Source organism: Pelodiscus sinensis, chromosome 2, assembly GCF_052426305.1.
Source record: "Pelodiscus sinensis isolate ZL-2025 chromosome 2, ASM5242630v1, whole genome shotgun sequence".
Lineage (NCBI taxonomy): Eukaryota > Metazoa > Chordata > Testudines > Trionychidae > Pelodiscus > Pelodiscus sinensis.
In genome coordinates this window covers 132817339-132844969 of record NC_143053.1, presented here as the reverse complement: position 1 = coordinate 132844969, position 27631 = coordinate 132817339, and the positions used below count along the sequence as shown (strand labels likewise).

The following is a 27631-nucleotide window of genomic DNA, read 5'->3' as shown; positions in this document are numbered from 1 at the left end:
TTCTTTCAGAATTCTTGGGAGAATACCATCTGGTCCTGGTGACTTGTTATTGTTAACATATCAAGTTGTTCCAAAACCTCCTCTAGTAACACCTCAATCTGAGACAGTTCCTTAGATTTGTCACCTAAAAAGAAAGATTTCCAAACCTAAACCAATCTCGTGTCCTCAGCCATGAAGACCAATGCAAAGAATTTATTTAGTTTTTGAACAACAAGCTCATTGTCCTTGAACATTTCTTTGGAATCTCAATTGTCCGGTGGCCCCACTGATTGTTTAGCAGGGCCCCTGCTTCTGATGTTCTTAAAAAATGTTTTTCTACTACAGTAAACTTCCGATAATCCAGCACCTTTAGGACCCAGGGGGTGCCGGATTATCAGATTTGCCGGACTATCGGAAGGGGGGGCTATGAGGGATCTGGGGTGGGGGGGATGCCACCCCAGACCCCTCATAGCCCCCCCTTCCGATAGTCCGGCTCTGCCCCAGGCGTCCCTGATTCAGCCGCTGCTGGTCAGTTTCAGCAGCGGCTGAATCGGGGACGCCTGCAGCAGAGCAGCTGGAGTGCTGCCGGGTTGGTCCGGTAGCGCCGACCCTTGGTGCAGCGAGACCAACCCGGCAACACCCCAGGTGCTCTTGGGGACGCCAGGGGCAGAGCAGCTGGGGTGCTGCCGGGTTGGTCCCACAGCGCCACCCCTCGGCGCTACTGGAACTACCCGGCTGCACCCCAGCTGCTCTGCCCCTGGTGTCCCCAAGTCAGCCGCTGCTGATACTGATCAGCGGCTGACTCCAGGAAGCCCGAGGCAGAGCTGCTCTGCCCCGGGCTTCCTGGAGTCAGCCTCTGGTCAGTTTCAGCCTGAATCAGGACGCCTGGGACAGAGCAGCTGGGGCGCTGCGAGGTTGGTCCCACAGCGCCGAGGTGCAGCGCTACTGGACCAACCCGGCAGCACCCCAGCTGCTCTACCCCAGGTGTCCCCAAGTCAGCCGCTGCTGAAACTGATCAGCAGCTGACTCCAGGAAGCCCGAGGCAGAGTTGCTCTGCCCCGGGCTTCCTGGAGTCAGCCGCTGGTCAGTTCCTACAGCGGCTGAATCCTGATGCCTGGGGCAGAGCAGCTGGGGCGCTGCCGGGTTGGTCTGGTAGCGCCAACCCTTGGCGCTGTGAGACCAACCCGGCAGCACCCCACCTGCTCAGGTGTACCCAAGTTAGCCGCTGCTGAAACTGATCAGGGGCTGATTCCCGGAAGCCGGGGCAGAGCAGCTCTGCCTCAGGCTTCCTGGAATCAGCCGCTGGTCAGTTTCAGCAGCAGCTGAATTGGGGACACCTGGGGCGCTGTCGGGTTGGGTCCTGCAGCCCCGAAGGGCAGCGCTATGGGACCAACCTGGTAGCGTCCCAACTGTTCTGCCCTAGGCGTCCCCGATTCAGCCACTGGTCAGTTTTAGCAGCGGCTGAATCAGAGAACCTGGGGGCAGAGCAGCTCCAATGGTCCGGCTGCCCGGAGCACTTCCGGGCTCCTGATGGTGCCGGACCATCAGGAGTGCCGGGCCATTGGAGTTTTACTGTACTTAAGTTTTTGCCTAGCTGTTCTTCACATTCCTTTTTGGCCTTCCTAATTATAATTTTATACTTCATTTGCCAGAGTTTATGCTCCTTTCTATTTTTCTCACTAGCATTTATATTCCACTTTTTAAACAATGCCTTTTTATCACTCTCTGCTTCTTTTACTTGGTTGTTAAGCCATGGTGGGCACTTTTTTGCTTCTCTTTGTGTGTGTGGGTTTTTTTAAAAATTGGGGTATACATTTAAGTTGAGCCATTATTTTGGTGACTGAAAAGTTTCCATGCAGATTGCATGTATTTTACTTTTGGGCACTGTACATTTTAATTTCTAACTAATCTCATTTTTGTGTAGTTTCCCTTTGTGAAATTAAATTCCACGGTGTTGGGCTGCTGTGGTGTTTTTCCCACCATAGGGATGTTAAATTTAATTATATTCCGGCCATTATTTCCAAACAAGGCCAGCTATATTCACCATTTGGACCAGATCCTGCACTCCACTTAGGACTAAATCAGGAATTGCCTCTCCTCTTGTAGGTTCCAGAACCAGCAGCTCAAGAAGCAGTCATTTAAGGTATCAAGAAATTTGATCTCTGCATCCCGTCTGGAGGTGACGTGCACCCAGTCAATAAGGGGATAGTTGAAATCCCCCACTATTACTGAGTTTATTTTATAGCCTCTCTAATCTCCCTTAGCACTTCATAGTAACTGTCACCATCCTGGTCAGAAGGTTGGTGATATGTCCCTACTGCTATATTCAGATTATTAGAGCATGGAAATACTATCCATAGAGACTCTATAGAACAGTTTGGTTCATTTAAGATTTTTACATCATTTGATTCTCTGCTTTCTTTCATATACAATGTCGCTCCCCCACCAGCAGAACCTGTTCTGCCCTTCAGATAACTTTTGTACTCTGGCATTAGTGTGTCCCATTGATTATCCTCATTTCACCAAGCTTCTATGATGTCTATTTTAGCACTATCCTCATTTAATACAAGTTCACCCATCTTCTTATCTAGACTTGTAAGCACTTTAAAAACTATTACATCATGTGACTGAATGGAGTTTTTTCATTTGACTGTTTCTCATCAACTCTTATCCATATTTTATCATCTTCCATCCTCTCTCTTCACTAGGACATAGGGAATCTCTATTTATAGACCATCTTTGTCTGATACATGTGCTCCTCTGCACCTGTCAGCTTTCCCCGAGCCCTTAGTTTAAATACTGCTCAACAACCTTTTTAATTTTAAATCCCAGCAAGCTGGTTCCATTTTGGTTTAGGTGGAGCCCATCCTTCCTGTTATAGGCTTCTCCCTTTCCCAAAAGTTTCCCCAGTTCCTAATCAATCTAAACCCTTCCTCCCTACACCATCATCTCATCCTCGCACTGAGACCCTGTACTTCTGCCAGTCTGTAAGCATTCTGTTGGTCTGGAAGCATTTAAGTGAACACTACCATTGAGGTCCTAGATTTCAATATCTTATCACTACCACTGAGGTCCTAAATTTGGCCTCCAGGGTCTCTCTCCTACCCTTCTCTATGTCATTGGTACCTGCATGTACCACAACCACCAGCTCCTCTTCAATACTACACATAATTCTATCAGTTAAATGTTTTCAGGATTTTCATCTGTCCCTGAACATCCTTGCTAATTTGTTAGGGATATAACATCTCTTTTTTCCTATTTCTTAAAATTTGCTCATTTCCTCCATTACTCAATGAAGCACCCACACAACTAAGAAGGGAAACTTGACTAACTGTACACTGAAAACTGAGTGAAACAACACAGAATGCTATGAAATCCATAAAGTAAAGAAAATGGAAAGTAGACAGCGGTGACAGTTCTGCCCTCCAAATAGTAATTCATTTAATTTACATAAAACAATGGCATTTAAACCATCTTTCACAGACCCTGAAAGGAATCAGAGACTTTGTTGTCCTGTGTGGTTTCCAACACTGCTATTAATCAATAATGGACATTTCCTCATCCCATAACAATCTCACCTGTTTTGAAGGACACCTGTGCCCCACCAGCAGTGATAAATTCAATGTTCCCTAGATGCAGAATGCCAGCTAGCAGCCTAAGAACTTCTCGCACCTCCTCCTTGCTGAACTGCATCACTTCCATTGCAGTCTGAAAGAAAATATTTCTTTCAGTTTGAACTTGATTTTTATTGGTGAACCAGAATCTGAAGGAGATGAATTACACAACTGAGTTTTACAGCCTTTAGCATTTGAAAGACATAAGAACAGAGAAATAGGAACAGCAAATGCATTTCTTCTTTTAGGCCTCAATCCACAAAAGCATTTTCACACGATATATGAAACTTTAAGCACATGAGCAGCACAATGACATCTTTAAAATGTCCTTTTCTTGACTGTCACTGATCCTCTAAGGAGCTACACCACTGCAACAAAATTTGATTAAAGTTATGCACATGCTTGGATACTTTGTAGGATCAGGGCCATAGTAAAAAAAGCCCCCTAATTTATACTAGCAACTGGAGGAAACCAGATTTGCAGATTAGTCATAGAGGCAACAAAACATGTATCATGCAATTTAATTTGTCAGTGCACTGTAATTTAGTTTTATTTATCACACTCTCACTCTGCATTATATGTTGAGAAACTAACAAAGTCTTAGTGGTAAAACTTATTATTGTTCTCTATTAACTGGTATGAGGCAGTTTTTTGTAAAAATTAGTGGGTTTATGGATGGACAAAATAAGAATGACTACTGTCCTGCTGTATACAGGGAACAAACAAAACAAAAATTTTAATGTAAAGGAATGCATTATTGTAAGGGCTTGACAAACTATGTAATCTACTCACCCACGGCAAATAGATTACAACCCGGAAGAGCTGGAATTGGGGCGATCTGCCCATGCGCAGAACGATCTGTGCCGCAGTTCTGCGAGCCCTGATTATTGTACAGGCAGTCCCCAAGTTACTTACGTCGGATCCGCAGTTACGAACGGGGCCGTTCCTCTCCTTGGTCTCCAGCAGACCAGGGAGAGGAAGCAAAGCGGCGGAACACGTCTGAGCTGTCAGCTGATCTCGCGCTCCGCGGCTTGGCTCTGCTTGGCTCTGCTTTGCCCCCCCCCCCCCCCCGTCCCCCTGGTCTGCAGACCAGGGGGACGGGGGGGGGGGGGCAAAGCAGAGCCAAGCAGAGCCAAGCTGCGGAGCGCGCGGTCAGCTGACCGTGTCCTCCGCGGCTTGACTCTGCTTTGCCCCCCCCCCCATCCCCCTGGTCTGCAGACCAGGGGGACGGGAGGGAAAAGCAGAGCAAAGCCGCGGAGCACGCGGGCAGCGGACAGCCCAGACGCGTCTGGGCTGTCCCGCTGCCCCCGTGCTCCGTGGCTTTGCTCCGGACACCTGTGGTACAGCAGCTGGGGTGCTGCCAGTTGGTCCCGTAGCGCCGCTCTGGGCGCTACTGGACCAACCGGGCAGCACCCCAGCTGTTCTGCCCTAGGCGTCCTGATTCAGCCACTGCTGGTCAGATTCAGCAGCGGCTGAATCAGGACGCCTGGGGCAGAGCAGCTTGGGTGCTGCTGGGTTGGTCCAGTAGCGCCGAGGAGTGGCGGCGCTACTGGACCAACCCAGCAGCACCCCAGCTGCTCTGCCCCAGGCGTCCCCAAGTCAGCCGCTGCTGAAACTGATCAGCGGCTGACTACAGGAAGCCCCTGCCCCGGGCTTCCTGGAATCAGCCGCTGATCAGTTTCAGCAGCAGCTGACTTGGGGATGCCTGGGGTTCTTAAGTTGAATCTGTATGTAAGTCAGAACTGGTGTCCAGATTCAGCCACTGTTGAAACTGATCAGTTTGAGCAGCGGCTGAATCTGGACGCCAGTTCCGATTTACATACAGATTCAACTTAAGAACAAACCTACAGTCCCTATCTTGTACGTAACCCGGGGACTGCCTGTATTAATGCAAGAAAAACAGACTGAAGTGGATTCAAAAAACAAATGTAACCTTTTTGGAATGGCTTGTATTTTCCAAACATCTCTGTTACCAGGGCTGCAATCTGAATCGGATTGTGCAAAATCACTGCATTTCGTGGTTTGCATTGATGAAACACTTTAATTCAGGGACATGGAGTATGCAGAGAGTGACATATACTTGAATTGGGCTATTTCAGTGTGTTGTATTTCTGTGCAAATATGATTGCACACTATGACCAAAGATCATCTTTTTGAACCAGTAATGACAATAGTGTCTTTTTTGCAAAATGCAAGCAGCACTGATATGTGTTTTTGCAGCGGGATTACTTCTTTCCCACAAAGAACCTCTACCTCAAGTGAGCCAGTTTAGGGTTTATGAAAGAAATTCTGTTCTGTTCTCTCCTCTTTCAGCTCTCAAAGGTACTGTTAAGAGATCATTCTGTTCACTTGTAGATGATTGTCCTGTTCACCTGTCCTCCAATCACAGACTTGCAACAACATTTTTAGTAAATAAGAATGAAAGGGATCTCTGCAGAGGATCTGAGAATTTATTCTAGTGTGTCTGCACAGAAAAGCTATTATAACAACGATTAAAATCCACAGAACATTCATCTGAGAAAATGCACACTCTTCTAATGCATAATAAATATATACGACCACCAACAGTTTTAGGAAGATTCATAATTTTATGGTCAGTAAGTAGCTTTAGTGCACCCCAAAAAAAACCTGACTTACTAAACATTCCTTATCCCTGATATAGAACATGTATATTAATGTAACTGGTAATGCATGGCATCGTTATTTAGTACACCAGCATTTCTTAAACTGTGTTCCGATGCAGTCAGAGGTGTGCCGTGGAGAAAACAGAAAAATTCTGCTCCCCCACTGCCTGCAGAGCCCTTAGACAGCTCCCCTTGCGGCTGCCTCCCCGTCACACGGGGCCTCCGCTGCTGCGCAGCCTCCGCCTCCTCCTCCACGTGTGCAGGCGGCTGCTTTTACAGTGGCCGCTGCTGCTGGGAGGGGGAGGGGTGGCTGGAGCTAAGGAGCCACTCCCGGACCTCAGCATTTTAAAACTGCCGCCTGCAGGGAACCCAGCTCAAGCTCTGCCACCCCTCCCCTCACCTGGGGTGTGCTCATGCTCTGCTGCCCCCCCCTTGGGGCGCGTGTGGGCTCTGCTGCCCCTATGTGGTGCTGCTCTCTCTCTCCTGCACCCCTCCCAAGCCTGCTGGGGAAGTGGCAGTTTAATCTGGTGGGGATGGTCGGGGGTTCTACTCTCCCCCCCCCCGCCCACCCTCCACCTTGCCAGCAGGAAGACTGGCTGGTGCTGCAGCTGCACTGGGTTCCCCGCTGCATGGGGGGGGAGGGGACTGAGCTCTCCACCCCAACTCCCCCCGAAGAACAAGAGTGTGCTCCCTGGAGGCTTTCCCTGCTGCAGCAGGGTGCTAAGCCAGGTAAACGTCCCCCCTCATGCCCAGACCCTGCATCCAAACCCCCCTCACTCCCCTCCTCCTGCCAAGATCCCGCATTCCCAGCTTGCTCTGACACCCTGCCCCAAGTCGCCTCCTCTATCCTCCCTCCTGATCCCGTGGTTTTTTTTTCTTTGTTTTGATTGACACATTTTTCCTGGGGGTTCCCCATAAAAAAATATTGTTTGGTGTTCCTCAGTCTTAAAAAGTTTAAGAAACACTGCATTACACCTTAACAGCAGCTCCTGCCACTTCGGCTCTACAACATTGGCTGGGTTTCTTCCGGTGGCAGCACCAATCCATTTTGACCCTGCACCCTTAAAAAGGGGCATGGAGCACCAACTATTGTGAATGAATTTGTGAGTTGCCAAAGGGCATCATAGTACCACTCAATCAAATGGTGTGGCTGCATACCCTGCCCACCATCATGATGGAGGGGTTGCTCAGTCCAACACAAGTGGCACTGCGACCCCAGAAATCACAACACCAGGAGTGAAGAACTGAACCCAGCCAGCCCCTTTGGAGTAAATCACTAAGAAGTCTCCATCCCTAGAGGTTTGTAAGTCTCAGCTTGACAAAGCCCTGCCTGGGATGAGTAAACTGGGATTGGTCCTGCTTTGGGCAGGGGGTTGGACTCAATGACCTTCTGAGTCTATGACCATATGACTTCAGCCTTTTGGTTCATGAGCCACAGACTGAGAAACCCTGATCTATTTTGACATTAGCATAACACTAATGAAACTTCATCTAGTAACTCCACTTGTTCCTGAGAATGTTAACCAATTTATTCCAATTTCTCCTATCAGCCATAATTATTGAAGGGACTACAGGCTGAAGATATTTTTGTTAATAGGATCAAGTTCATGACACGGTAATCACAGATGTGACAAGAACACTTAGGAATGCAAGTGTCGTGCTCACACTGCAGATCCCCATTCCAACAGAGAAGAACTTTTACAACAAACCCCCCCACCAAAAAAACCGCCTGGAGAGGAAATCATCTGGCACCTCGAGGGATGCTAGATACTGGCTAATTGAATAGTCATGTATCTGCATGAAATCTTAGTGGTTTCACCACTATTCTATAGTCCCTGAGAGGTAGGGCTGGCAGCCAGTGCGCTTCAGCCCCACTCTCAGGGAGGCCCAACATGCTGCACTGCTGCTCCCTGTGGACAGAGGCTAGTCCACAACAGCAGTCCCTGTCTGTGGCAGGCCCAGGCTCACTGGATAGAGGCTGTTCAGTGGGAGGCCAGACCAGCATCTCTCTGCAGGGAGCTCGGACCACCCGGCAGACATGGTCTGCTGCTCCTGACCAGGCTCTGTCCACAGCGAGCCCAGGCCGCTGTGGACAGAGGCTGCTTCATGGCAGCCTCCCCAGCGCTGCTGCCTATGGGGGGGGGCGGGGCACTGCAGAGCTGGTGCGGAAACTGGCTTTTAAGTCTGCTCCCCCCAGCACCAGCTCCTGCCTTCCCCGCTCGCAGCCTCTGTACGAGGCAGCAAGGGAGGAGGTTGACGGTTCTACAGATCCGCCACATACGACGAGCTTGCTTGAAAGCCAGCTTCCCGCATTTATAGGCTCCAGCCCGCCCCCCTCCCCAGCATGGCCCCCTGGGCACCTCGGGGCCCCTGTGCTGTGAAGGCCACACATGGCCTTGCTCCCTGGACGTGCCCCTCCTCTGGCCCGAGGACTATTGGGAGACCCATACAGCAGAACACAGACAATCCAGGAAGTTTTTTGAGAATGTTGGGGATAACTTCTTGACACAGGTGCTGAAGGAGCTGATTAGGGGCCATGCGCAGCTTGACCAGCTGCTCACAAACAGGGAGGAACTAGCAGGGGAAGTAGAGGTGGCTGATAACTGGGAAGCAGTGATCATGAGATGGTAGATTTCAGGATCCTGACCGAAGGAAGAAAGGAGAGTAGCAAAATACAGCAATTCCTCATTTAACACTATAGATATGTTTCACAAAATGATCGTGTTAAGTGAAAACGTGTTATGCGAGTTGAAAATAATGGAAAAGGTGGGGGTTGCGTTTCAAGTGGTGGTGTCTGTTGGGACCGGGACATAAGGTTGGAGGAGAAAGGGGACTGGGTTACAGCAGGGAGGGGAGGTGTTTGTCTCTGGAGGAAGAGAAGCATAGGAGAGGGGAGGGGGATTGGGTTGGGAGTATGCCCCTGTGACGGGTCTGCTGGGACCCGCACTGCGTCTGGCAAGAGGGTGTACCAAGAAACAGTGCAGTGAGCGGCAAATCTTCCGCCGCTTTGCAAGGAGGCGGGGGAAGCCCCTCGCAGCTGCCAGCGACGGGCCAGCTGGGGAAACCCAGCCGTTGGCCTGTAAACAGGGGCGGAGGACAGGGGGCAAGGCATCCGGCGAGGAGGAGTCAGAAGGGAATGGCACAGCGAGCGGCGAACCCTCCACCGCTTTGCAGAGAGGCAGGGCAAGCCCCACGCAGCCACCACCAACAGGATGGCTGGGGAAATTGTGTTATTCAGGGGACGGTCGTGTAATTCAAAAATGTTCCCTTAAAAAAATCGTACTATCACGAAAACGTGTTAAGCAGGCACATGTTAAATGAGGAATTACTGTACATACCCTGGATATCAGAAGAGCAGACTGACTCCCTCAGAGAACTGATGGGCAGGATTCCCTGGGATGCTAACATGAAGGGGAAAGGAGTCCAGGAGAGCTGGCAGTATTTTAAAGAAGCCTTATTAAAGGCACAGAAAGAAACCATCCCGATGTGCAGCAAGAAAAGCAAATATAGTAGGCGACCAGTTTGGCTTACCGGGGACATCGTTGGTGAGCTTAAACACAAAAAGGAAGCTTACACGAAGTGGAAACTTGGGCAGATGACTAGGGAGGAGTATAGATGACTAGGATGACTAGGGAGGAGTATAGATGACTAGGATGACTAGGGAGGAGTATAAATATATTGCTTGAGAATGCAGGGGAGTTATCAGGAAGGCGAAAGCTCAACTGGAATTGCAGCTAGCAAGGGATGTAAAGGGTAACAAGAAATGTTTCTACAGGAATGTTAGCAATAAGAGGGTGATCAGAGAGGGTGTGGGGCCCTTACTGGATGAGGGAAGTAACCTAGTGGCAGAGGATGTGGGAAAAGCTGAAGTACTCAATGCTTTCTTTGCCTCTGTGTTCACAGTCAAGGTCAGCTCCCAGACAAATGCACTAGGCGACGCAGTATGGGAAGGAGGTGGACAGCCCTTGGTGGGGAAAGAACATGTTAAGAACTATTTAGAAAAGCTAGACATACACAAATCCATGGGTCCAGATTTAATGCATCCAAGGGTACTGAGGGAGTTGGCAAATGTCATTGCGGAGCCTTTGGTCATTATCTTTGAAAACTTGTGGAGATCGGAAAAGATCTTGGATGACTGGAAAAAGGCAAATGTAGTGCCCATCTTTAAAAAAAGGGAAGGACAATCCAGGGAACTACAGACCAGTTAGCCTTACCTCAGTCCCCCGAAAAATCATGGAGGAGATCCTCAAGGAATCCATTTTGAAGCACTTGAAAGAGGGGAAAGTGATCAGGAATAGTCAACATGGATTCACAAAGGGCAAGTCATGCCTGACCAATCTGATTAGCTTCTATAATGAGGTAACTGGCTCTGTGGATATGGAGAAGTCAGTGGATGTGATATACCTTGACTTTAGCAAGGCTTTTGATACGGTCTCCAACAATATTCTTGACAGCAAGTTAAGGGAATATGGATTAGATAAATGGACTCTAAGATGGATAGAAAGCTGGCTAGACTGTCAGGCCCAACGGTACTGATCAATGGCTTGATGTCAGGATGGCGGTCGGTTTCTAGCAGAGTGCCCCAAGGTTCGGTTTTGGGACTTGTTTTGTTCAACGTCTTTATTAATGACCTGAATAAGGGGATGGATTGCACCCTCAGCAAGTTTGCGGATGACACTAAGCGAGGGGAGAGGTAGATACCCTGGAGGGCAGGGACAGAGTCCAGAGTGACCTGGAGAGATTAGAGGATTGGGCCAAAAGAAATCTGAAGAGGTTTAACAAGGAAAAGTGTAGAGTCCTACACTTGGGACGGTAGAATCCCAAACATTGTTACAGGCTGGGGACCGACTGGCTAAGGAGCAGTTCTGCAGAAAAGGACCTGGGGATCACAGTGGATGTGAGTCAACAGTGTGCCCTCATACCTAAGAGAGCTATTAGGGTGCATTAGGAGGAGCATTGCCAGTAGATCCAGAGAAGTGATTATTCCCCTTTCTTTGGCTCTGGTGAGGCCACATCTGGAGTACTGTGTCCAGTTCTGGGGCCCCACTATAGAAAGGATGTGGGTGATTGGAAAGGGTCCAGCGGCGAGCGACCAAAATGATTAGGCGGCTGGAGCTTCTGACTTATGAGGAGAGGCTGAGGGATTTGGGTCTGTTTAGTCTGCAGAAAAGAAGAGTGAGGGGAGATTTGATAGCAGCCTTCAACTTCCTGAAGGGAGGTTCCAGAGACGATGGAGAGAGGCTGTTCACAGTAGTGATGGATGGCAGAACAAGGAGCAATGGTCTCAAGCTACAGTGGGAGAGGTCTAGGTTGGATATTAGAAAAAACTATTTCACTGGAGGGGGGACGGATGAAGCACTGGAATGGGTTACCTAGGGAGGTGGTGGAATCTCCGTCCCTAGAGATTTTTAAGTGTCGGCTTGACAAAGCCCTGGCTTGGTTGATTTAGTTGAGACTTAGTTGAGATTTAGTTTAGCTGGACTTGATGACCTCCTGAGGTGTCTTCCAGTTCTATGATTCTGTGGCAGTGTCTGCATGGATGACTGACCACCTCTCTCTCTTTGTGTTCTCCACAGCTGGACCAGCCAGGACTGAGGGGCAACTCACGCCACTGCAGCCAGCTGCCAGAGCCTGAGGGACCCGAAAGTGCCCAAGGGTCTACGAACACCTCTTGAAGCAGCATATGGGCGTCCAGAGAGACACACAGCAGACTCTGACACACAGGACCCGGGAGGACGTAGAGTTGCGGACCCTCATGTGGGACCAGCTCATGCGGCAGGACGATAATATGTGTGCCGTCATGCGGGAACTGATGGCACTCCTCTGCCCCCCTGCTATGCCCATTCCCCTTCCTCCTAGCCCCCAAGTGATGCCTCTGCTCCTTCTCCCTGCCATCCCTGACCCTGCTCCAGCCCCCCTCCGGCTCACCCGCCTGTTGCCCCAAGCCCCACCCAACCTCAAATTTGCCAAGGACCCCGGACCTGAGGTGTCACTTCCAACCTCTCCCCACGCCACTCCCAGCCCTGAGCTCCCCTTCTCTGTCCCCCCTTCAGGATCTCAGCCCCTGTCCTCTCCAGTTTATTTTATTGAAAGAAAAATACAAAGTTTGTTATGTTGAAATCAAAACAGGGGTGTTTATTCAGTGTTCAGGGAAGGGAGAGGTTGTGGTGGGAAAGGGATAGTGGAGCAAGGCACAGGCCCCTAGTGGGGAGGCCCTGGGGAGAGTTACCAGGGTCTTCGAGAGAACTTCGCCCTCAGGGTCTCCCGGATGTGTACCCCCACTTGATGGGCCTGGCAGATTGCAGCTGTGCGCAGCTGCTCAATGGCTCTTCCTTCCCGGCTGGCTTCTGCCCCCCCACGACAGGCTGAGACCACTTCAAGGATGTTGTGCTCCCCAACATCAAGATCGGTCAGGAGGCACCTGAACTACACCTTCAGGCGTCTTCCACCTGCATTTGCGCCAAAAGAAGTGGGCATTGAATTGGTCCCTGTTGGGGTCCAGGTGGCCGGTGTACAGCTTCATCAGCCACAGCATGAGAGGGTAGACTGTGTCCCCCACATGACACATCTGACAAAGTGGGTCTTTGCCCACAAAAGGTTATGCTCCAATAAAGCTGCTAGTCTATAAGGTGCCACAGGACTTTTCATTTTTTATTTAGAATGTAAGTTAATTTCATGCTCTACCTGCCTCACACTGATTACTGCAAATGAAATGTCATACTAATCAACCTGAACTATATGACTGCAGTGACAGTATCACCCACTTCCACAAAATTATTTTTGCCAATAAACTTTAGTAGTTTTACAGCTGCAAAAACATGCATACCTAAGCACCTTTTAAATAAGCTACACCTGACCATTTTAACTGATTTTTAAATCCCACAGAATACGTGCCACATAATAAAATGATGGCAGTGCTAGGAAAAGAAATTGGTCATTATGGCAATGGTCAGTCAGATAATTGCTGAAGCTATTTTGGATGTGAAAGTTAAGAGAAATCCTTTACTAGTGTTAGTGCTTCCATTTCACCTGTGGTTGCATTCTATTTAATAATCATATTTGATCAATTACTCCATATTATCTTCATCACATCCTTTTTACCCCAAACACACATGGCTATAAGACACTGGAAAGCTGCAGAAGCCCACATACTACCATGGATTTGCTATTTCTGTATTTCAGTAAATGATGCAGAAAGTGTACGAAGCCTTAAAATGAGAAAAGCAGGAGAAATATGCACATTGATTATGTAAAACAATGTTTTCTTTTAGTAAGAACATTAAGACTCTCATAAAAGAAAGGCTGCTTCCTGATTTCTTGGTACTAGTATTTGACAATTTTGTATGAACTGGTCCCAGGAGGATAAGCAGCAGATAAATAAGAAAGTGATGCTTCTCTTTTATCACAATCAGCCTTTTATCACAATCAGCACTGTACATTCAATAGTTATGAAGAAAAAAGCCATCTAGTGTATTCCAAATACTAAAATCTTGCACAAGATGCAATCGGATGGGAATGCTACCCTGTACTCTAGTGGATGCTTGGGATAAGTTAGGTAAGCAACTGAATAAATGTTTGATTTTGTCTAAAAACTGAGAATGAATCAGAAAACATACAGGTTTTCAACCAACTGTGAAACAAGCCACTTTATGCTTCCATTGCTGTCTATGTACATCCCTTGTTATATCCTGTGGGGTCCTATTTTGGATATGTATTACTATGACAGAAAAATACATATATTGTATTTATTCTGTAATAGTCCTTCCCCGCCATCATGTGCTGAGTAATTTGCTCCTAGGTATAAATACATCCTTTGTTATAAACTACTGTAATGTTAATTCTATGTAAGTCGTGCTGGGTGAATTATTGCCTTCCACCACTGTCCTCTTTGTCCCACAATTTAATTATTTCTCTTAATCAGACAACTCCCAGGAATGGTGGGAGAGTGATTTCATGCATTGCACACAAGGAAAGAAATGCTCTCTATCATAGTGAAGTGTATGACAGAAAACTAGTCACTTCTGAGCAATAGCAGATTCTGACCCTCCACGCAGAAGCCACCTTATGCCCATGTGGAGTGATGCTGAACTGAGAGTGACTGCAGATAGCCATGACCATGAACTCTTTCTGCAAGATTAGGACCCTAGTTAGCTGCAGATCACGATAGCTTTCATCAGTATCACTATCAAGCAAAGAGATGTGAATCTTATCACCCTTGAATCATAAAGAACCAATCAAACAACTCACAATGACTTCTTTGAAGGAGCCTTTGTCATTGATTGTCATATCTTCTATACATCCAGACTGATTCAAATAGTGGTAGTGCTCTGGTAGAGATAAGTAAAATGCATCTGCAAAGAGAAAAAACATGTCAGAACCTAAAGAGTTAAAGAATTAGTTCATGTTTCATTTATTAGAAATATGCATGAGCAGGGACACAAAATCAAGTGGTTGATAGTTGTGATTCTCAGCCAGGGGAATATGTATCCCTGGGGTACGCAGATGTCTCCCAGGAGGGTTACATCAGCTCATGTAGGTTTTTGCCTAGTTTTACAAGCTACATAAAAAGCACTAGCAAAGTCAGTACAAACTAACATTTCATACAATAACTTGTCTACACTGCTTTAAATATTATACACTGACATTAAGTAAAATATTTATACTCTAATTTTATAATTACATGGTAAAAATGGGAAAGTAAGCAATTTTTCAGGAACAGTGTTCTGTGTGACATTCTGTATTTTTATGTCTGTCTGATTCTTTAAAGAAGTATATTTTAAATGAGGTGAAACTTGGGGGTAGACAAGTCAAACTCCTGAAAGGGACACAGTAATAAAGAAAGGCTGAGCCACTGGTTTATAGTATTAGAAAATGTATCACATTAATTGGATAATTTTCATTTTATCTAGTTGTGAAACACCATGACCTGTACTCTGCATCGCACACAGACAGCTGGTGAAAAAGGTGGCAGTAAGACAGCTTAGATATTTTTACACAAATGCTGTTTTTCTTGCAAGGAAGTTAGTCTTCATGGACAAAGGCCTGAGAGTACAATTCCTTCTCCTCTCTTCCCTTTTGACTTTCCTAGTGCCTACCCAAGATACTTAGTCTGGATGCTGTGATACGTGTTTGTTCCTAACTATTCCCAGGTCACAGAGTGAATTTGCAGGAGCTGGGAATAAATCCCAGGTGGCCTGGTGGATTCTTATGCTAAAAAGCACCCTCCCACCACCACCACTTTTGAAAGTTGGTGTCAGGAATGTGAGACGAGCTTTGCCACTCACCTTTCTCTTCCTCTTCTATCCCTGCCAATAGTGCATAGAATATGTGATAATTTCTCTCCCCAGGGTTCTGCCTTACCACACGGTTCTGTCAAAGCAAGTAAGATTTCTATTTAGAGGATTATTTTTAAGGGGAACCTATTCATCAGCAATATTTGAGAAAATCTATGAATAAAACAAAAATACTGAATGACAGCAAATGTTGACTTACTTTTTCTAATAAATCTTTCATGAGGAACAAAGTAATCCATCAAGGAATAAAATGGTGAAGTTAAAGACCTATTTGTTTATAACTCTCTCATAGTTTGACTTGAGACTAAAAAGAGCATTGTATCTAATGTTTTACACCTGTTTGCACAGCAAAAGGAGGAGTTTCCATAACTAACACATTCAGCCATTTCTAATCCCAAAGCCTTTTTCAACAGGGCATACTGAAGTGTTGTCATGTTCTGCAGTAAATGAGGATTTGAAGTGATACTAACCTTGACATGTAAACAAGTAACTTTTGTGCAAAGACCTAGGCATGATTTGGAGGCTGAGCGTGTAGGGACAGAATCACTGCCTCCTCCCTTCAAAAAACACACAGACAAGATGCAGCTGTTCCACAGCCAATAATCTTGTTACAGTGCAGAAAGAGCAACCACAACACAACACCCCTATGTAGGGCTTATGGGTACTTCAGCTCTCTAAATACACTCCTCAATTTGCAACCTTCCGTATCCTATATGAAGCTGGTGCATAGCCCAGCACTGCTGAGTGCAAGCAGTGTGACCAACTGGAGGCTACATCTCTCATAAAATGGAACCTCTGGACTGGGCTTTCCTGGGTTATTATGCCCTTGGATGACTTTCACCTGGCTGGTGAAGAGCTGGTAATCAGAGATTTTCCCATGAAAAGGCATTATTCACTCACTCCGAGAAAACACGCACATTAGTCATTATACCAGAAATGAGATGGTTTAATGATTTTGAATTTGGTTAGCAGAATGGATAGATGGACACACACACTGCATCTGGACTAACTGATTTCTTTTTCAAGGTCACTCAGGATAGGGTTTGTTTTTTTTTAAACCTGGAATCTTTGTGCATCAGCAGAGGGGCAGGCTAAGCTGGTATGCCCCTTGCTATTCTCCACCAAAGCGCTAAAGGGAGCATATCACCCTGAACTACAAAGACACGCAGCAAGCAGAGAGGATACAATCTACAATTCTTCCTCCCTGGATGTTTCCCTTCTGACAGATGTTCAGTTGAACAAATTTCCCAAAGCGGCTCGAGTTGTTGTTGTAAACAGTCTTCGCGTTGCCAAAAGCTTCCATAATTGGGCTGTGAAAATAAGTGAGAACAACAAAAGTATTAACTTGTAAAGGAACGTCACTGACAAGAGCACTGCACTCCAGCATTTGAGGAAAGGCATAATCTCCATAAAGCCCAGCTCTAACACTATCCTCAGCCATGGTCCATGTCCTCCATAACTGCCATAGCTCGAAACAACTCAGTTATACCACAGGCTGGATGTCTGTAGTGAAGTGGCCATAATACTAAATAATAAAAAGGCATTAACCATGTTCAGCTCCAAATACAAAACTGAAATAAGATTTATTATAAAAGGTCTATATTATAATTTTTGTTTAGCGTTTGCATTATAGTAAAGAGAAAAGGCCCCGTCAAACCAGGATACAATTATGCAGTATGCCATCCGGAAATAAGGGGACAGTTCTCATCCTAAAGAGCTTATATAATCTTACTTTAGGGTGAAACACAAAACAGAGGTAGGAAGGGACAGGGAAGATGTGTGACAAGCAATAGCAGAAGATTTGTTTATAGTCTAGCTGTGTGCACAACTTGTTAAGATGTTGAATGAATTTAGTGCTTGGGGAAGGTACTTGCTTAAGGGCAGATCTTTCAAATCAGCTGGCCTGATTTTTCATTATCTAATCAAGCTACCTGCAGCAACTCTGCAGATCATTACTGCCTGTTTCTCTTTAGCTGCCGCGCAAACCTCTCTCTTGCCCGCCAAATTTTTTTATAATATATTTTACTTATTTCTCTGCTCCATTCAGTTCTCCCCTTCACACCTCCTGTTGGCTTCCCTCACTCCCATCCACTCAATTCAGTCCCAAGCAAAAATGAAAAAACCCCTAGAAAACAAAAGCCCAATTTGAACAAAACTGCTTCAACTCATTGCACAGAGCCATTCCATTAGCGACCATGTAACTCTCCCCCACACTTACTGACTTTGAATTCACTTTAATTTATTGTCCAGCATGTAAATATCACTGAGACTACAGTAAAACAAAGATGTGGAGGTTTTTTCAAATAGAAATAAATATAAACACTAAACAAAAATACCAAAGTTATTTCTGCAGCACCTCTCTACTGAACAAGGAAAATGAAAAAAGCAAAACTCTTAATGGGCTTATTACACAGAAATTTTGAATATATGTAGCTCCCCTGACTTGTTTTGATTTAAAAAAAATTAGAGCTCTAAGGCTGGGAAACAGTGGAAAACCCATAGGCTCCGTCTAGACTGGCATGATTTTCCGCAAATGTTTTTAACGGAAAAGTTTTTCCGTTAAAAGCATTTGCGGAAAAGAGCATCTAGATTGGCACGGACGCTTTTCCGCAAAAGCACTTTTTGCGGAAAAGCATCCATGCCGATCTAGACACGGTTTTGCGCAAGAAAGCCCCAATCGCCATTTTCGCAATCGGGGCTTTTTTGCGCAAAACAATACCGCGTTGTTTACACTGGCCCTCTTGCGCAAAAGCATTTGCGCAAGAGGGCTTTTGCCTGAATGGGAGCAGCATAGTATTTCCTCAAGAACACTGATAATCTTACATGAGATCGTCAGTGTTCTTGCAGAAATTCAAGCGGCCAGTGTAGACAGCTGGCAACTTGCCAGTCTAGATGCAGCCACCGTGTATAATGAAATTCTAAGAATGTGGGGAGAAAAAACAGTGGGAAAACAGTGGGAAAAACCTGCAATGTGAATCGACAACTCCTAGTTCAACAAATGCCAGCAACACAGATTTTATATCCCAAGAGCCACAAACACTGGAGAAGGCAAAAACATGGTGGTTCATCTGTCTATTCCCTGAGTGACAGCACAGGATCATTTTCCAGTGTTTGTGCAGCAGTCTAGTTTTAAATCTCTTCAGCATCAATGGTTGTTCTACCTCTGTTGTTCTGTATTGTGTGCAACAGGCCATGCATGACAACATATAGTACCTGCTCTCAAGAATCGCTTGCTCCACACAGGAGGTCTTTTCTTTACAGGACAATTCCAGCGAATGTTGGCTCATGGCGGATAAGAATTTGAGAATCAGCTTAGTGCTTTCTGTCTTACCGGCACCACTTTCACCACTGAAAGACAAAAGAAAAAAAAACCCACACCAAAGTGTTTCTGAAAAAAAATTCCTTGGTCTGGGCTACATCAAGGCACATACAAGTCAAAGTGAAGGGAGTGATTAGTGAGGGCTGTCAGACCATGACAATTTGAATGAGTGAAATTTAAAATGCTATGAGAATGTAAATGTCACATTGGAACTTCGTACAACACTCATAATAGCTCTACACTTCTATAGCATCTTTCAGCCAGGATCTCAATTTACTAACATGTGACAAGCACGCCTTCAACTCCTGGGAGGTACCAAGAGAGAGATTACATAATACACCACCGCTGAAGTGCAGCCATCTCAGAGTGGAATAGAGTACAAGGCCAGATGGTCAGGTGCCAACAGATATGTTAAAACCAGTTGTAAAGTGAATCCAAAACCAGGAGTCTTCCCACACATAAGGGAGACTGGGTAAGGCTGCAGAATGGTTATTCATGGGATTACTTGCTGTGAAACAGCGCATTAGTAAATGCATAGGCAGTAAGATAGGCACATGTTTGGCAATGCATACTTAGATATCATCATTACTGTTCATAATGAAGATGAGACTACTGCTACAGGTTTCTTTTAAATAAATATTTTTTATGCAGGGGTAGACTCTCAACTTAATCATCCTAACAGCATAAATCCACAGCAACTCAGTATACTTTTACCTAATCTCCACTCATTTTATTTTATATATAAACTATTAGGGTATGTCTACACTGCAGCATTATTTTGAAATAGCTTATTTCGAAATAGTTAATTCAAAATAAGTTATTTCAAAATAACGTATCTACACACAAAATGCATTTCGAAACAGCGTTTTGTTATTTCGAAATAGCGCATCCACACTGAGTTGATACTGAATCACATTTAAGGCCGGCCGGAACCAGGTCCGGCAGGGCATGAGGTCAGGAGTTACTTCATGTGGCTGCTGCCTGAGGCTATCTGAGGCCTGTGCTTAAAGGGACCCCCCTGGACTGCCGGTTCTCAGCTTTCCCTGCTTGCTTGCCTACCTCGATGAGGGACAGCAAAGCATTTTGTCTCTGAGTGCTCTGGTTGCCCTCACTCAGGATACCACAGAACTCTGCAACATGGAGCCAGAGCTGCCCCTGGGCACTCTGGTGCTTCTCTTGGACGCGTTGCTGCGAGCCTGGCTGCACTTTCTGCAGGCTGCCATCTGGGAGGTCCATTGGGAGGCTGTCAGTATCCAGGAGGCCCTGCGGGAGAGCTTCCACCCTGAGGAGCACTAAGAGCCTCCCTGGTCTGCCCCACTGGGGGCTTGTGCCTCATTCCTCCCTCACGTCCTTCCACTTACCCCTCTCTAACCCCCCTTCTGATGTCAAATAAAATACATGTATTTTCATGAACACAAACTCTCTTTATTTAACAAAACTGTGGGGGGGGGAAATGAAACTCTGGTGAGACTGGGGAAAGGAGGCAGGAGAGGGGAGGAGACAGCATGGGAGAGGAGAGGGGAAAACCTGGGAGGAGAGATCTAGAAGGGGGAAGCAAGGGGAAGAAGAGGGAGGGGAAGCTCAGGGTTGGGGATCTAGACCAACTTGATTTTCATGCAAATCTGCTCCTGAACCTGAATAAGGTCCATGATCTCCGCCCTGGACCAGGAAGGCACCTGCCTTCTCCAGCCCCTGGCAGGCTCCCAGGAGCTGGCAGACTGCTCCTGGGGAGTGGTGGAGGGCTGGCTGTCAGTGGCTTGCTGGCTTATGCTTTGGGGCCACTGGGTCAGGGGCAGTGACTGCTGGCTCTGGGCTGGTAGGCTTGGAGCTGGCACAGGCACTGTGGCCAGTCTACCCCTTTAAGGGCTCCGGGGAGCGGGGAAGGGAGAGGAGTGTTCTTTGTTGAGGCCGGAGTGGCCACCAGGGCACCCTACGAAGGGCTGGAAGCCCCCTATAAGTGTCTACACAGCACTTATTTCGAAATAGCAATTTTGAAATTGGCGTTATTCCTCATGGAATGAGGTTTACCAATTTTGAAATAAGTCCTCCATTATTTTGAATTAATTTTGAAATAGCGTTTGGCTTGTGTAGACACTAGGAAAGTTATTTCAAAATAACAGCTATTACTTCGAAATAACTTTGATGTGTAGACATACCCTTATATATATTATATTTTAAATAGAATCTAAAACACCTATTACCTCATAGAGCAACTATCCAATTGGTAAAGTTGTATGCAAAATTAGTGCCAAAATAGAACTGTAAAACATACAGAGACTTTGTGATACAGTTAAAGACACACTGATGCTTGAAAAACAATCAGTTCTGATACAAACAGCGTATTTACATTACTAGGCCATTTACCTAGAAACAGTGAGACACATTTTGCTTTTTTGTTCAATCCCATTTCCTTCAATAATGTTGCATGTTAGCAGCTTCAGAGCATAATTTAACGCAAAATTTAATTGAGCTTACTTCTTTAAAAAAAACAAAACAAGTTATTTATCTTTCGTAACTACTGTATGAGAAGTGTTGCTCATGTCCATTCCAATAGGTGTGTGTGTGCATGCATGCCCAGTCTCCAGAAAGTTTTTACTTTAGCAATATCTGTAGGGTCATCTGTTAAGCCCCCTAGTGTGGCATTGCTATGGCAGTGCAAATAAGACACAGCCGCTCCCCTGCCCTCTCAGTTCCTTCTTGCCAATATGTTTCAACAGAGGGGAGGCTGGAGGATGTGGAATGGACATGAGCAACACATCTCGAAGAAGAACAGTTACGAAAGATAAGTAACCATTTTTTCCTCAAGTGATTGCTCATGTGCATTCAAATAGGTGACTTTCCAGAGGTTCCCTTTAGAAGAGGGGTCCAACGTCATCTTATGGCTAAAGTGAGGACCGCCCTGCCTAATGCTGCATCATCCCATGTGTGCTGCATGATGGTGTAGTGTGACGTGAAGGTGTGTACAGACAACCATATCGCTTCCCTGCAAATGTCCTGAATTGGAACTTTCTCAGGGAATACTGACGAAGGGCCCTGGTAGAGAAGACAGTCAAAGGAAAGTGTGGCACATTCATCAAGTCGTAACACATCCTGAAACAGGATGTGATCCAGTAGGAGAATCATTGAGAGGAGACAGGGAGACCTTACATCCTCTCTGCCAGTGCAATAAAAGAGTTGAGGTGATTTGCCAAACTGCTTTGTTTTTCCATATAAAACGTGAGTGCGTGCCAAATGCCCAGGGAGCGTAGCAGCCCCCCTCATCACTGGCATGGAGTCTTTGGTAGATGATAGGCAGGCAGAGAGTCTGGCTGATATGGAAATGGGAGGCCACTTTAGGAAAAAAGGCCAGATGTGGCCATAACTATAATTTTTTCCCTTATAAAAGGCAGTGTACTGGGGTTCTTACATGAGTGCCTGGGGCCCAGAGACCCACCTGGCACAGGTTACTGCTACCAGAAAGACTACTTTCCATGACAGGAATGACAAGGGACAGGTGGCCAATGATTCAAAGGGGGGAGGGGGTCCCATCAGTTTAGTGAGCATGAGGTCCAAATCCCACTGGAGATGGGCTGTCTGACCTGCGGGGATAGTCTGTCCAGCCCTTTGAGAAAATGGGTTACCATGGGACCACGACTCTCTATATGGAATACAGAAACAGCTGCCAAATAAACCCTTAGAGAGGCCAGCACTGACCCTTATTGCAGGGATAGGCAAATACTAGCTCATGGGACAGATCCAATTCCTCAGGGTTAGCCCCTGGCAAGCCACTACCACTAAATTTACCCATGCCTCCACGAGTATGGCGATTGCAGCTCCTGTTGGCCACAGATCGCCATTCCCAGCCAATGGGAGCTGTGGGAAGCAGTGTTCCAGTCATCACCTCTTTCTGTAGCTTCCATTGGCTAGGTACGGTGATCCACAACCAGCAAGAGCTGCAATTGCCCATGTTTGCAGGGGTGCAGGTAAATATATTATTTCCTGCTCCTGCCTTACAAGAGACTCTTAAGTACAAGAGACTGTCTGGAATGACAGACATGGGGGACCTTTGGGACCAGAGATTCTTGTGCTGGTACCACGAAGAAAAGTTTCCATTTGGCTGGATATGCAGCCCTGGTAGATGACTTTCTGCTTCCCAGGAGGATCTCCAGAACTGGAATGGACCAGCCCTGCTCCATAGGATTCAACCACAGAGTATCTATGCTGTTAGGTAAAAGAACTCCAGGTTAGGGTAACAGAGCCTGACATGGTCCTGAGTGATGTGACCCCTGCAGAAGGAAAGGATTGTGGGATTTCTTTGCAGAGGCTCAGCAGCATGGTGAACCAATGTTGTCTGGGCCACCCAGAACTATGAGGATAACCAAAGCCCTATCTTTCCCGTTGTTGAGAAGGACTCCGTGAATCAGGAGGAACAGGAGAAAGGTGTAAAATGTGTGAGGTGTCCATGGGGAGTAAAATGCATCTGACAGGGACTCCGGGCTGCTGCTCAGGAAGGAACAATACATTGGGCACTTGCCCTCATTGCAAACAGGTCTACTGGGGACAGCTCCTCCTCTGGAAGCTGGGTAACAGAATGTTCACCCCGAGACACCTTTTTTGGCCAGAGAATGAGTAGCTGAGCTGGTCTGCAGGAAGAACAGGCAGAGGAGGAAAGGAGGAGGAGTTGTACTATATGTAAGAGAGCACTATGATTGCTCTGAACTCCAGTATAAAGAGGGAGAAAAACCTGTTGAGAGTCTATGGGTTAAGTTTAAAGGAGCAAACAACAGCAGTGATGTTGTGGTTGGTGTCTGCTACAGGCCCCCGAATCAGGTGGATGAGGTAGATGAGGCTTTCCTCGGACAACTGAGAGAAGCTTCCAGATCGCAGGCCCTGGTACTCGAGGGGGACTTTAATCGCCCTGACATCTGTTGGGAAACCAATATGGCATACACTGGCAATCCAGGAAGTTTTTGGAGAATGTTGGGGATAACTTCTTGGTACAAGTGCTGAAGGATCCAACCAGGGGCCGTGCGCAGCTTTACCTTCTGCTCACAAACAGAGAGGAACTAATAGGGGAAGTGGAGGTGGGTGACAACCTGGGAAGCAGTGATTATGAGACGACAGATTTCAGGTTCCTGACCAAAGGAAGAAAAGAGAATAGTAAAATACACACCTTGGACTTCAAAAAAGCAGATTTTGATTCCCTCAGAGATCTGATGGGCAGAATCCCCTGGGATGCTAACATGAAGGGGAAAGGAGTCCAGGACAGATGGCAGTATTTTAAAGAAGCCTTATTGAAGGCACAGAAAGAAACCATCCAGACGCATAGCAAGAGAGGCAAACATGTTAGGAGACTGGACTGGCTTACAGGGGAAAGTCTTCATGAAATTAAGCACAAAAAGGAAGCTTACAAAAAGTAGAAACTTGGACAAATGACCAGAGAGGGGATTAAATGTATAGCTCGAGAATGCCGGGGGGTGTTTATCAGGAAGGCGAAAGCACAAATGGAATTACAACTGGCTAAGGATGTGAAGGATAACAAGAAAGGTTTCTACAGGCATGTTAACAAGAAGAAGGTGATCAGAGAGGGTGTGCAGCCCCTACTGGATGAAGGAGGTAACCTAGTGACAGACGACGTGAGGAAAGCTGAAGTACTCAATGCTTTCTTTGCCTCAGTATTCACGGACAGGGACGGCTCCTGGAATTCTGCACTAAGTGACGCAAGATGGGATGAAGATGGACAGCCCTTGGTGGGTAAAGAACAGATTAGGAACTATTTAGAAAAGCTAAACATACACAAATCCATGGTTTCGGACTTAATGCATCCGATTGTACTGAGGGAGTTGGCAAATGTCATTGAGGAGCCTTTGGCCATTATCTTTGAAAAGTTGTGGAGATCGGGAGAAATCCCAGATGATTGGAAAAAGGCAAATGTAGTGCCCATCTTCAAAAAAGGGAAGAAGGACGATCCAGGGAACTATAGGCCGGTCAGTCTTACCTCGGTTCCTGGAAAAATCATGGAAGGGATCCTTAAGGAATCCATTTTGAGGCACTTGGAAGAGAGGAAAGAGATTAGGAATAGTCAGCATGGATTCACAAAGGGCAAGTCGTGCCTGACCAATCTGATTAGCTTCTATGATGAGGTAATTGGCTCTGTGGACGTGGGAAAGTCAGTGGATGTGATATACCTTGACTTTAGCAAGGCTTTTGATATGGTCTCCCACAATATTCTTGCCAGTAAGTTAAGGGAATGTGGATTGGATAAATGGACAGTAAGATGGATAGAAAGATGGCTAGAAGGCCAGGCCCAGCGGGTAGTGAAAATGGCTCAATGTCAGGATGGCGGTCGGTTTCTAGCAGAGTGCCCCAAGTTTTGGTTCTAGGACTGGTTTTGTTCAATATCTTTATTAATGATCTGGATGAGGGGATGGATTGCACCCTCAGCAAGTTTGCGGATGACACTAAGCTACGGGGAGAGGTAGATATGCTTGAGGGCAGAGATAGGGTCCAGAGTGACTTAGACAAATTGGAGGACTGGGCCACAAGAAATCTGATGAGGTTCAACAAGGACAAGTACAGAGTCCTGCACTTGGGATGGAAGAATCCCAAGCCTAGTTACAAGCTGGGGACCAACCAGTTAAGTAGTAGTTCTGCAGAAAAAGACCTGGGGGTTACAGTGGATGAGAAGCTGGATATGAGTCAACAGTGTGCCCTTGTAGCCAAGAAGGCTAATGGCATATTAGGTTGCATTAAGAGGAGCATTGTCAGCAGATCCAGAGATGTCATTATTCCCCTTTATTCGGCTTTGGTGAGGCCACATCTAGAGTATTGTGTCCAGTTCTGGGCCCCCCACTACAAAAAGGATGTGGACGCATTGGAGAGGGTCCAGCAGAGGGCAACCAAAATGATTAGGGGGCTGGAGCATATGACTTATGAGGAGAGGCTGAGGGAGTTGGGTCTGTTTAGTCTGCAGAAGCGAAGAGTGAGGGGGGATTTGATAGCAGTCTTCAACTTCCTGAACAGAGGTTCCAAAGAGGATGGAGAGAGGCTGTTCTCAGTAGTGACAGATGGCAGAACAAGGAGCAATGGTCTCAAGCTGTGGTGTGAGAAGTCCAGGTTGGATATTAGGAAAAACCATTTCACTAGGAGGGTGGTGAAGCACTGGAATGAGTTACCTAGGGAAGTAGTAGAGTCTCCATCCCTACAGGTGTTCAAGTCACGGCTTGACAAAGCCCTGGCTGGGTTTGATTTAGTTGGGATTGGTCCGGCCTACAGCAGGGGGCTGGACTTGATGACCTCCTGAGGTCTCTTCCAGCTCTATGGTTCTATGATTCTAGGGACTGTGAGGGGTTCCATCTGGAGAAGGGAATCACCACATAAAATATTTGGTGCTGTAGCCAACAGCTACGTGCTTGCAGAACATGAGATGGCAGGAATATTATTCTGTGCAATCGATCCTTGCTCAGCCAGGCTTGTAGAAGCTGTAGGCAAAGGTGGGTATGTTGCACAATGTATGTGCATGCTGCCATGTGTCCTAGCAGCCTCAAGCAAGTCCTGGCTGTGGAGAATTGCTTGAGGTCCTGGACAAGGAGGCTGAGGGCCTGGAAGTGCCTCCCTGGCAGCGACACCCTGGCCGTTGAATCCAACAAGGTCCTTATAAACTCTACGTGTTGGGTTGGAGTTAGAGTGGATTTGAGAGTCCGGAGGTTCAGATCCAGCATCCAGAACACTTTGCATGCTAAGGCCACATGTTCCATCACCTCATCCTGCGAGTTGGTCTTGATAAGACAATTGTCCAGTGGGATAATTAGATATGCTTCCTGGCTGCCATAGCCCCACACACTGCCCCAAGCAGCTGGCTGCTGGTGCCAGGGTGTGTGTCTCTGGGGGTGGAGGTAGCATGCAGAGATCTCCCTACCAGCAAGGCAGCACCATGCAGAGACATACACACTGGCCCCCGCAACCTGCCACTTCAACTGCATATGGGTTGCAGCAGGCAGGGAGCTTGTCTGAGGGTCTCACTGGGCAGATCCAAATGCTTGGCAGGCAAGGTCTGGCCTACTGGCTATATTCTGCCTGCCCCAGCATGGCCTCACTGCAGTTATCTGGGTCTCAGAGCTATGCCAATGGATCACATTCCAACTAATTATTAGAGTTGCCATTTCTGTCCTATGCATGGGCCAAATTCTGTTCCAACTCACTCCAATATGAATCTGAAGTAATTCTACCAAAGTCACTCTGGATTTATACAGAGAGTAATTGGGAGCAGCATTTGGCTATACTGAGCTAGTAAGTGCCTTTACATTTGAATTAAAAAGGTTTTTTCCTTCCTATTTCTAATATAATTGGTACTATGCTGCGGCTTTTTCTACAGCTTTTTGACACAATGAAAGTTGTTTTATAAATCAATGATTATTAATAAAGAATATGAAAAACCACCAAGCACTCCAAACTTACCATTCATTTGCATGACTGCAACTATTTAAATAGTTAGACTGTGTTGTGATAGATCACTATTATAAAATCATCATGGAAATAGACTCTTGTTAGTGTGCACTCAACCTTTCAACTACCTCTCACCCAAGCATTTTTCAACACAAAGCCTGTTCCAATTCATTACATTCAGTGCTCTATATACATTAAGTCTGACAGAAGTCTGTGAGGTCTGCATTTTGGAGATCTTTAATCTTTCCTTGTGATGCAGTGCTTTGTGAAGGACAAACCAGTCTGAACTTTTGACTACTGCGGGGACAGAGGCTCAGTAAAAGAAATAGACTTCTCATGTCGAGGGCTTTCATATGTGAAATGACTGAACCACTTCAG

At 46.4% G+C, this 27631-nt stretch overlaps 2 protein-coding genes across 2 annotated transcripts in view; both read right to left on the bottom strand.

The window, feature by feature from the left end:
• The window catches only part of MYO10 (myosin X), a 151282-nt gene extending 135433 nt beyond the window's left edge, over positions 1–15849 (bottom strand). Inside the window, exons 1-4 of the mRNA XM_006135809.5 lie at positions 15710–15849; positions 15502–15586; positions 14465–14568; positions 3558–3687 (exon numbers count right to left, since the gene is read on the bottom strand). Coding sequence (XP_006135871.3) covers positions 3558–3687; positions 14465–14568; positions 15502–15586; positions 15710–15730 — 340 coding nt within the window. The 5' untranslated portion in view covers positions 15731–15849. The remainder of the gene's footprint in view (positions 1–3557; positions 3688–14464; positions 14569–15501; positions 15587–15709) is intronic.
• A 662-nt stretch (positions 15850–16511) lies between these two features.
• Positions 16512–27631, bottom strand: part of LOC149525337 (unconventional myosin-X-like) — a 212807-nt gene continuing 201687 nt past the window's right edge. The window contains exons 5-6 of the mRNA XM_089776428.1: positions 18724–18858; positions 16512–16820 (exon numbers count right to left, since the gene is read on the bottom strand). Of these exons, the coding sequence (XP_089632554.1) occupies positions 16664–16820; positions 18724–18858 (292 nt within the window). The 3' untranslated portion in view covers positions 16512–16663. The remainder of the gene's footprint in view (positions 16821–18723; positions 18859–27631) is intronic.